We start from the raw sequence: 11699 nt of genomic DNA, 5'->3' as shown, positions 1-11699 counted from the left end.
GTTTTGTTTAATTGCGCAAGTTTTAGTTGTTAGTTGATATCAAACGAACCCCCCTACCCCAAATCAAACAAACCCTAGGACAATTGATAGTTTCAAATATCCAACTTACACCGCTTCCCTTGGGACAAACTTGATAAGAATACTTACATTAAAGTGCTATAATAACCTGGTTCTAAGTGCTCGTTAGTTGTTTGTGCTTGATTGTAGTGTTTGAATCAAATATAAATTTAGAGGGTAAAAGATGTTTATCGCACAAACGCATCACCTGTCTTGTATACAATAATTAAGTGGAAGGTTGAAAGGTGTTTGTAAACTAAGTATTCTACTATAAATTAATAAAATATTAATTAATATATAAATTAATAATTATTAATTTATCGATTAATTAATAACTCTTTTAATTAATAAATTTTGGTGGTCCCAAGTGTATTATTTTATAGAGTTTCTACTGTAGATAGGAGTACTGATATGTTTTTGAGAAGCACTTTTGAACTTTTCTCCCTTTGGAGTGATAGGCATTTTGCGGTCGAGTTCTTCTTCGGCGTTTCTCTTTATAAGTTCTGCTCTTTTTTCAGAACTTTGAAAATACACATATTTTTTTTCGGAGATTTTATCTCGAGAAACTTTCTGCCGGTAAACTTTTTGCAAGACTATTGCCATGATACTTGAGAAGTTTATAACATCGGGTTTTCGGAAGGAATCTCATTTTCTGGATTTTCGAGTGATAGTAGAGATGATGTGGATATGGTAGAAGTGGTGGAAGGTATGAAAGGTTTATTTGACAAATGGCTAGCTCTTCTGATTATACACGAATCACATTTCGTTACTTGGAAATGCATATCTCGAGCAAGTTCTGATTCTGAGTATAGACATCGACACTCTCAACGGAAAATAGTGAAGCATTAAAGATGAATGCTTATATGGTCTTACTTAGGTGCCTCACCATAATCAATTTAGGTCGATAATGCCTAGTCATGCAATGCTCTATTAGAGATTTGGTTCGTCCCAACAAGATTTCTACCTTACTTAAGCCTTAATTTTTATTTAAAAACGTTTTAGGTTTTTGAAAGTACTTTTTCAGAAAGGCTTTTTGTTAAAAATATTGAAATTTGGCTTAAGAACTCGAAATCTTTGTAATGGGTTATTTTAATACAGCATAAAAAAGATTATACAAACACATCTCACACTTAGACAAACATTGTCCCCAATGTTCTTAGTGTATCCCACACTTAGAAGTTTTAGTTAAAGATTTTTTGGAATATTTGTTGCCCGGATGTTTGTGTTAATTAGTTAGGTTATTTGATCATTGTCTTTTATAATACTATAAGTTGAACACGAAACATCTACATCAGTGAACAACTAAAGAAAAATCGATTTGCAAAGCCCCTTCAAAGCCGACGAAGAAGGAAAGGGGAAGAGTAAGGTAAAAGAAATGGCGAGAAAGAACCTGGAAGTCTGACGACCGGTATCCAAAAAAAGTGAGGATAGGCGGGAACTAGAATTGAAAACGTGGGAAGCGTGAAAGGGAGAGTTTACACTAGAGAGAAACACCTTTATTTTTTAAAAAAAATATGACCTTAAGGCACTAACTAGCATTTCCATAAGACTAGAAATAACCGAGTGTCAAACAGGAAGCGTTGACTCCCCTAACGCCTCTAACTCTAACGCGGCATCATGGATGACGTCGGCGGAGCGTCAGTCAAACGTATGAACGAAAAAAGCATTCTGGCAACGTGACACGATCTGATTGGTTGTTCGAATCTAATCATTTGGCAACGATCTTAATAATGTTTATTTTTTTTATTCTTTATCTTTATTTTTAAATCCCCGAATTTTCATCTATAAGTACCATTTAATCACATTTCATATTCACACTTAAAATACACTTTACGTTCAAATCTCACTTTACGCGATTTATACTTATGGATTCATATGATTCAATTTTCAATCCGACTCCGAAGATAAAGTTATTATTGAACTCATTCAAGAATATTTACAAGAAGAGTCTGAGTGTATTTCAAGACCTCGAGGATACATTCCGAGGGAGCGTGAGTTTTCCGTCTAACGCTTGTGGGTTGATTATTTTTGTGAGACGCCTAAATATATATCTACACAAATTAAAAGACCTTTTCATATGCAGTGTCAATTATTCTTCCGAATTGCGCAAGGTATAACTAATGTATCTAGTACTTATATTCACGAACATTTTAGATATTTTACAAAACGTTATGATGTTATTGGTAGACAAAATTTTACTACTTTATAACAGTGTATTTTGGCTCTACGCCAATTGACGTATGAAACAGTTGTCAGTATTTTCTTTGAATATTTATAAATGAGTGAACAATGTCAAACCTGTGTATAGACCACTTTTGTAAATGTAGTATTACCTTTTAAAAAAGTGAGTATTTAAGATCTCACAATGTGCATGACGTTGCAACATTATATAGTGAACACGAAGAAAACATGAAATTTGTCACGTCATAAACAGATTTGCAATTTTTAACCAAAAAGTAAAAAAATTGTCTCCACGTCATAGGCATGATTATTCATGTCTAATAATATTATTTCGTACTTGTATCATTTTCAAAACCGGCCCTTTAAAATGAATTATTATATACTCTGGTCATCGCATGTGTTCTGTAAACTATAAAGCTCAATTTGTTACTTTTGCTCAAAATCTTGTTTTACCTTTGTAGCTTACCTTCATTCTACCTTTAAGCTTTATTCTATTACAACTAGTGAAATGACCTGTGAAATTACGGGTTTGTTTAAACGAAATAATTTAATGACATGTTTTAGGCATTAAGTGAATGTAAATGTTAAAGTCATTTATTTTAATGACCCGTTTGACTAAGGAACTTTTCGTTGTTTTTACAAATATATAAAATAATGTATTTTCGCATACATATGTAACATAATTAATATCGTAAAAAGAATCCATATTTAAATATTAATAATATAATAATTATAATTATAGTTATTATATTAAAAGTAAATAATAATAATAAAGTTCGTTAAAGTTGAGTATTTATATTTTTAATAATAATAATTATTATTAGTAATAATAAATGTCTTTTAATTTTTTTAGAAAATTTAAACAAAATCTTTATATAAAAGTTGTACAATATGCTTTAAAATTTGGGTGTTCGTAGAAGATTTTACAATTTAGAAGAAATTAGTATTTTCTTTTATAAAAGATTTTGTATTATATTTTAATTAAATAAATATAAATTATGACATCATCATTATAAAAATTAAAGAGGAATTAACTTAATGATAACATTATCAATTTAGAGCTGACTATATAAATAGATAGATAGATTAGTTATATTTTTCTTTAAAAGTAAATATCTTCAAATTTGAAGGTATAACCACGAGAATTATGGATGCAAGAGGCCATGAATACAAATAACGTCCAAATCTCTATATACATACTATATATGAATAAAATTCAGGTACACTTTATTTAACCTAGATTCGTTGAACCCAAATTATAATATTAAAATTATATTATTATGAGTAAAATATTTAAAACTTTGACAAATCAAATTAAATGATAGTACATACTCAAATTAACAACTAGCCAATTAACAAAAGATGTAAAGTATTCTCAAGACGAATAATAATTTAAACAATTATTGTACGACATACATAATGCTAAACGTTTCAAAATAGCCACAGGCATCTTGCCTCAGTGGTAGCAGGTTTACCTGCTTGTGAGAGAGACCCGGGTTCGAGTCTCGATTGCGGCGGGGGTTTTCCCCGAATTCCTGACCTGGCTCCGCATGGAAGGGTCAAGGGTCGTGGTTTCCTCCGAGTGCGTGCGTGTGCGACTAACCTCTAACCTGCCGTCCAAAAAAAAAAAAAGTTTCAAAATAAAGAAAATACATAAGAATATAATAAGATAGCTCTCAATCAGCAATAAATTTCTTTTTTTTTTTACAAAACCGGCTCCACATCAACACCACCTCAAACTACATTTTTGAATGAGAATTGAATCACTGATATCTATTACGTACTTCCTCAAAAAACATGGGACCCGATATAATAATTACATAGATAAATGTATCTATATTGAAGCTAATTGTACAACTCATTTATTCAACAATTTCATTTTCGAAAAGTTGTATTATTGCAAAGTGTAGCGCGAAACAATCGAGGGAGGTTGAGGACGCTTGAGAACTAACTTGCAGTCATCGATGTCCTTCGAGGATAAATGAAGTGACTCTTATCACGGAATCGATGGAAGTGGTCCAAACTTATACGATTAATAGAACATTGAGTTGTAGCTCAAATGGTAATGATCTGTCTCCTTTACTGGGCTGCAACATTGCACTCAATGTTATCTCTGATCTGAAGTATCCACCCAGGTCGCCTTTCGCTTAGTATGAACACTTGAAAAAGACACTTTGTGATAAATGTTATTATTTTGACCAGAAAAGTTTGAAGAAATAAAATTCACCGATAAACGTTCTGTTAACATTCATTGTGATGCATGTTATTCTTCGAGCGTTTTTTTTCATCTTATGTGAATTTTTTTTTCAGAATTTAGCCCGATTTAAAGTTTAGGATTTGAGAGTCTCTAAACTCAAATTCGAAACCCTAAACTCCAAACTATTCATGTTAAAAACTCAATATAAACCCTGAACCTTAATTTCTAAACTTTAAAAAAAATGTTGGGAGAATAACATGCATCACGATGAATGTTATTTTTTCGAGCGTTTTCTGGTCAAAATAATAATACTTATCACAAAGTATCTTTTTTAAATGTTCATATTTTTACGTGATCTTAATGTTTTGTAAACAAATTCCAAAAAAGAAATTTACTTTCACAAAAAAATGTTTTTCACTCTTTTAATTAAATCTATCTAATATAATATAATATATTATTATATTATATATTATATATTATATAATAATAATAATAATAATAATAATAATAATAATAATAATAATAATAATAATAATAATAATAATAATAGTTTAGGGATGAAGTGAACAATTTAGGGCAAACATGAACGATCTTCCTAATTACATTTACATCTAATCTCTAATTCTCTAATCTAATAATAATAATATAATAATCAATGCATGCTGGACAGTTATAGTATTATGATACTCCGTAATAACTTTATCATTAATATCTGTACCAAAAGCAAGGCAGAGAGAATCTGAAAATGCTCATTTCTTTTCATTTCCTGAAAAAAAACCCAAAAATCAATCTTATTTACTCGTAGTATTTATTTACTCCGTATTATTTGTTGTAACATAAATATAAAAAAATAAGTATAGAATAGAAATTGAGGAAAAAAAGCAGAGAATAAAAAGGAGACCGGATGTTGACAAATTTCATGTCACTGTTCTTAGAAGGTCGTTTGTTTTGTTTGTGTGAAGATTGATTTCTTTATCTGGGATCTCTCTTTCTATCTCTCTCTCGCTAAAAAAATTCCCACATACTACTTTCTCTCTCTAAAAAATCCTTCATTTTTCTTTTCTTTCAGAGATAGAGACAGTGGCCCAGCAGATCAATAATCTTTCTCTTCTCTTATACTTATAATCAACTTATGATCTAACCTCCTTCAACGGTGGTTTTTGTATCTTTTTTCTGTTTAATTTTTATAAATAGAAAAATAGAAATTTGGGATTTTTTATTTATTTTTTATTACTATCACTATCTGTTTTATTTGGGTTCAAGATTCTTGAACTGTCGGAATAAATTGTTCAATGATTCAGTAAATCTTGAATTATTGAAGTACAAGGCAAATAAGGATATGGGTTTTAGGTAAATTTTACTTACTATCTCAAAGTTTATAGATTTATTGGGGTTTGGGTTATTTATTTATTTTTTGTATTATATTTTGGATTTTTGTAATTAATTTTTGTGTTTCTTGATTTAGGTGTTTGTTAATTGAGATTAAGCATTTGATAGGAATGATTATTGTTTTTGTTATTATTGGGGATCTGTTCTGTTTAGTTTATTATTCTAATTGTAGATTCTGTATTGATTTTTTGTTGCAAAAGGGGGAAAGTTTTGTTTATATACAAATTTCCTTGCAGATGGATAGGGTTATTGATAATAAGAGCATACAGTCATAAATTGGTTGAATTTTGTTATAGATTTAATTGATTGATATGTTTTTTTAGCAAAATTTAAATTTTCATATCTTCTCTATATATCTGTAACTGTGGATCCCTAATTCTTAGGTAATTATGATTTTAATCAACCTGAGGAGATTTAAAGTGTTATTAAATATCTGTAAAATGTGATTGACTGATGCAATTAATTAATTTCCTTTATTAAAATGAACTGAAACCAAAATGTAAGGGAATTATTAATTACTCCATATTATGTAGAGTACTTGATTACTTTATCATAATTAAATTTACTTTATCATAATTAAATTTATCTTTATGTTAAAATTTGAAATTGGACTCTTTTTGTCTGTGACAAAAAGATTGCAGAGTTGACTCTCTTTTTTGGGTATTAATCATGTAATTCATGTAATGTACTGTAATTTATAGCTAATATAAGAAGCATTAGTCTAACCAAACTTGTTAGATATTGATGTTTGTTGTTACGAGCCGTGTTTCTCTCAAATTGGTAAGCTTTATTGTTCTCTATCTGGATTCTATAAACAATTTGCTTAATCTTTTTATTCACCCGTTCATAAATGTATCGATGAAATGTAATGATATTCTTACACGGGAATTAATTACACACCTCTTATTAGTCGGTGATGCTTACGTAGTTGTTTGACTCTGAGCATTAAGATTACTAGCAAATGAAAACTTACAGTATGCTGTATCTAAGTTGCCAATTTGTTTTAATTGATTTTGAAATTTTATTTACACTTATTTTTATAAACTTGTGAAGTTTCTAGAGCATCACTCCATGAGGGATGTTAATGAGGATTCCAATAGTAGCAGCTGGCCTCTTTTTTATGGAGACAAGCCTTTGACTCCTAATGGCACTCATTATTACAACGGTTTTGTACCAAGAACTATTTCAGATGCATATTCAGGGTTCGATAAGGATGCAATAAGACAAAAAATGCTTGAACATGAAGCCATCTTCAAGAAACAGGTAATAACAGTTGGGTTTTTTGACCTTTGAGTGTCAATAATGTTATTTTTACACATTGAAAAATCGGCAAGACTTGTCATGTTTGAATATACAAAATCGAAGTAAAATCTTGAAGGCGTTTTGGATTTGCATTTGAAACTGATTATTGCAAAATCAGATTTAGGGTGCGTTTCTTTACCTTTTAATTGAATGGTTCAACACTGAATGAATGTTGAACCATTCAACATTCAACGCGTTTGTTAGCGCGTTTGTTTCTGACCTTCGAACGACAGATTGTGCTTAATGGTTCCAGGGTTGAACTGGAATTCTCTCTTAACCATGAAGCACCTTAATTTTATGCAGTATTCAATCTAATTTAATTAAAAAACACTTATCAAACAACTATATTATGTTTTTATTCATGTCAAAGGTTAATAAGGTAATTTTACATCATTCACACTATTCGTTCCAAATGATTATCAAACATGTTATTTTCATTTAAAAGCAACTTCATTCAGAACCTTTGAATCATTCAGATTATGAACCTTTAAATCATTCAGTTTTATCAAAAGCACCTTTAGTGTTTCCTTAAATATATGAAGGTTATTTAAGAGTAAAAGTAACTAAAAAGCTTCAACTTTGGAGTCAAAATGATTTCTTTCATTACATTGTAATCTATTGCAAAAATACATCAGGTTCATGAACTTCATCGTCTCTATAGAAGACAAAGAGACATGATGGAAGAAGTTAAAAGAAGCGAGTACCATAAGCATCAAATTTCTATTGACATGTCATCATCTTCAAGTCACTTGCCGTCACAAAAGCCGTACGAAGATGGTCGTAAATGGCAAATACCGAGCTTTCCGTTGACCGAATCGAATTCCGCCAGACCATCTATTTTTGGAGCAGAGATACATAATTCGTCTTTAAGTTCGTCAAAAGGGAATGATAAATATAATAATATTAGTTCAAAGGATTGTGAAATTATTGAATGTAGTAGACCATCAAAAGTTAGAAAAAAATTATTCGATCTTGAACTCCCACCTGATGAAAACATAGATCATGAGGAACATGAGGAAATTGAATATAAACAAGCTTCTGCAGAATCAAGTTATAAAGATAATACTTCATCGGGTCAATGTTTTAGGGGTTCTAATGGATTGGCTGATCTTAATGAACCCGCTTATGTTGAAGAAGCAATGGCTCGTGATTTGGTTGATGGTTTTGCTCACTCGGTTAAACCAAGTGGGTCACCGTTTCTTGGCTCAATGCATAATCTGTCTCAAAGCGGACGGTCTAATGGTAATTTTAGCCAATTAATGTGCGAAGGAAAAAGCAATGGAAGAGATTGGTTGTCAAATGCTCGTGAACAAGGTAACGTTTATGAAGTCCTTTTTTATGTTCATATTTTATACGATCCAAGTAGTTAAGATAGTGTCATTAGTTGGAAATTAGTTTTAAGAATATGCTATATTGAAAGATTAAGTGTACAATTTGAACCCACCCTAGTGGTCAAGTGGTTCACCCCTTTGCACTTGTGCATTGGGATGGGGGTGGGGATGTCTCAAGTTCGAGTCTCTTCCCTGAAAAATATCCGAAAAATATCCGTGGAATTTATTTCCTGAAAGTCGGATTGTCCAGGGGAAGGTTTAACCGACCCTTATTCAGGACTCAGGTTCGACCTCCTGCCCCTCGGGATGGTTTAAGGTTCGGATCCCTGTAATGCGGTTCGGGTTTCCTGCTCGAAAGCGCGTGCATGCGTGGCAAATGAGAGTATTCGATGCCAACAACTTGCCTTTCAAAAAAAAAAAAAAAAATGTGCACTTTTTTTTTTTTTTAAATTACTACTTGAAGGAGTGTTATCTGAAAAATAGCTAGATATGAACTTGCTTCTAAAAGTTATAGTTTCAAAAATTATTTAAGTAAAAAAGTTATTTAAATTTTTGTCAAAATCCTTTTTATCTTTACTATTTAGGAGTTCATAAGCATTTAAATACATTTTGAGCTAGATGTGAACTTGCTTCTAAAAGTTATAGTTTCAAAAGTTATTTAAGTAAAGAAATTATGTAAATTTTTGTCAAAATCCTTTTTATCTTTACTATTTAGGAGTTCATAAGCATTTAAATACATTCTGAGCTAGATGTGAACTTGCTTCTAAAAGTTATAGTTTCAAAAGTTATTTAAGTAAAGAAATTATGTAAATTTTTGTCAAAATCCTTTTTATCTTTACTATTTAGGAGTTCAAAAGCATTTAAATACATTTTGTGCGACCACCAACCCGATTGACCTTGTTAATTTTTATTTTTGTTTTCATTTTACAATTTTTGCTTTTAGATAGTTTATGATGAATTCTATTTTTCACATTCTTACTCTCTATTTATTTATGTGGGTTAGGAATACCCAGATTGACCCTTTTTAGCTTTTAGGTGAATATGTTGAAATTGCAGCCTCCAATTTGACTAAGTAGTGTGGATTTTCTTGTACTTAATGACATAATTCTTATCTTAACAGGAAATAATAGAAGCAACATAAACTTCACGCCACGAACGTACCCTGAAATTCCATCAAGAATTCAGGATCATCCCCGTTTTAACCAAAGCCCGTTACCATTTCCGAATTCCCGTACACCTAGTTCATACCTGTACACAGATTTGGATAATTCTTGGGGAAAATCAAATGGTAGTTTGTCTCATAAGTTGACTTCATTTCAGAAACAGCCCGCTTTTGTACCGTCTCCTCAAAGTCATCCAGTTTCCGGAGATAAGTGGCGTACAAATGGATATGCTACACCAAATGGAATTTACCGTGGGTCGTCATCCGGGTCAAAAGATCCATATGCCCGTCAGCCTTCTGGTGGGTTTGATAACCGACGATCCAGTAATCTGGATGATAGGTCACAAAAGATCTTCAAAGGTTCAAACTTTATTGATTTGACTGATACCACCAAAGGCATTGACTTGAATAAAGACAACAATAGTGCAAGAAAATGCAATAGTGCAAGAAAATGCGATCAAACCGTACCCTCATGGCTTCAAGCCAAGCCAACAATATGTAAAATTGACCCATTGGGTAGTAAAATTGACCCATTGGGTAGTAATCCAAAGCTTCCTGGATTGAAAAACGATTCGTCATCACCGGTATCCACGTCAGCATCCCTTTGTTATCCTGAAAATGGAAAAATAAAAACAGAAATGGAACACAAAGGATTTGACATCAATGTGGCTTACGTGGAAGTTTGTAACGTTGAGAAAGAAACCGATACAGAAATTGAGAAAATCAAGAATCATTTTGACTTAAATTCGTGTTTGACCGAGGAGGAAGATGTTGTAGTACCCGAGTCTGTTATAACTTCTAGTGAAAACACGAAGAAGAAGAAGAAAATAATCGATATCAATTTAGAAGCGCCAGCTGTCACTGAGGAAGAAGAAGCCGTTGATGATGTCAGCAAAACTGACGATTTCGGCGATAATTCCCTTGCCAAGGTGGCAGCTGAAGCAATAGTTGAGATGACCAAGATATCCTGTCAGCAAGATCAGGTGGGGTCCACCTCTGAGGTGGCGGTCCGTTCAGACAATATTGTTGACAACTGCCTTTTATTATTAGTTGAGGCTATCGAAAATGTGGGGTCAGTTTCTATTGAGTTGGATGAATTTGAACAGTTGACTTTGCAACAAGAGTTGACTAGAGAAGACGATTACATGCCAAAGCCTTTGGGTTCTGATTTCCACCAACCCGAAGAAGTGGGCCCTTCAATAGGCCCAACCCGGCCAAGAAGAGGTCAAGCGAGGCGTGGTAGGCCCAGGAGGGATTTTCAAAAGGACATCCTTCCCGGGCTGGTTTCACTTTCGAGGCATGAAGTAACCGAAGATATTCAAATATTTGGTGGGTTGATGAAAGCCACAGGGCATTCTTGGAATGTAGGGCTGACTAGGCGGAATGGGACCCGGGGAAGACGGAAGTCTGTCGCAGTGTCTGTCGAGCCGCCTCCTGCCGCCACTCCACCACTGCTGCCGCCGTTGTCGGAGGTGGTGGGATTGGAGGAAAGAAGCCTAACAGGGTGGGGTAAGACGACTAGACGACCTCGAAGACAACGTTGTGCTGCAGGTAGCAGCAGCTCTATGGCTGTCCAGTTAACATAATTTTTGTGCATTTTTTTTTTTTCTTTTTCTTTTTTTACTTTTTCTACATGAACTCTGAATTATACAGAGGGAGGTAAAGCAATTTTTAGGGAAGCTGATTTATGGCTTTTTTGAGAGTGAAATTGTTGTTGGGATTTGCCATTGTACATGTTTGTTTGTCGTATGGTTCAATCGCACATAGCCTTCAAAATATATTCCTAATTCCTAATACTAGTTATTGTTCATATTCAATTGGGTAAAAAGTTAGCGTTCAATATCTGCTGTTGGGTAAAAAAAATATTAGGCCACTTATGGGATCGCCACCCACCCCGCCAGCAATCGCCACTGGCTCTTGCAACGGTTCAACATCACGAAAATTGTGGGGCCCACGTGAAATTTGAATGTTTGAATGAGCCACGGTTCAACATCACAGAAAATTGTGGGGCCCACGTGAAATTTGAATGTTTGAATGAGCCGTTGGTTTTGTTTGAATGAGCCGTTGTTTTTTTTCCTTC

The 11699-nt window shown here is 32.8% G+C and overlaps 1 protein-coding gene across 1 annotated transcript; it reads left to right on the top strand.

The window, feature by feature from the left end:
* The first annotated feature begins 5451 nt into the window (after window positions 1–5451).
* LOC139844501 (uncharacterized) lies at window positions 5452–11415 on the top strand. The gene is made up of 4 exons (XM_071834726.1): window positions 5452–5785; window positions 6878–7087; window positions 7762–8440; window positions 9578–11415. The coding sequence occupies exons 2-4, from the start codon at window positions 6896–6898 to the stop codon at window positions 11203–11205; spliced, it is 2499 nt and encodes an 832-aa protein (XP_071690827.1). The 5' UTR covers window positions 5452–5785; window positions 6878–6895; the 3' UTR covers window positions 11206–11415.
* Window positions 11416–11699: the final 284 nt, after the last annotated feature.

This window comes from Rutidosis leptorrhynchoides, chromosome 4 (genome assembly GCF_046630445.1).
Source record: "Rutidosis leptorrhynchoides isolate AG116_Rl617_1_P2 chromosome 4, CSIRO_AGI_Rlap_v1, whole genome shotgun sequence".
NCBI classification, from domain to species: domain Eukaryota; kingdom Viridiplantae; phylum Streptophyta; class Magnoliopsida; order Asterales; family Asteraceae; genus Rutidosis; species Rutidosis leptorrhynchoides.
Note: the sequence above shows the minus strand (reverse complement) of the source record. Positions and strands in the feature narration are given on the sequence as shown.

What these genes read in the sequence shown, in the direction of transcription:
- LOC139844501 (XM_071834726.1), top strand. Translation starts at nt 6,896, where the DNA reads ATGAGGGATGTTAATGAGGATTCCAATAGTAGCAGCTGGCCTCTTTTT. An exon ending in AAGCCATCTTCAAGAAACAG is followed by an intron (nt 7,088 to 7,761) that starts GTAATAACAGTT and finishes AAAATACATCAG; the next exon opens with GTTCATGAACTTCATCGTCT. An exon ending in GTCAAATGCTCGTGAACAAG is followed by an intron (nt 8,441 to 9,577) that starts GTAACGTTTATG and finishes TTATCTTAACAG; the next exon opens with GAAATAATAGAAGCAACATA.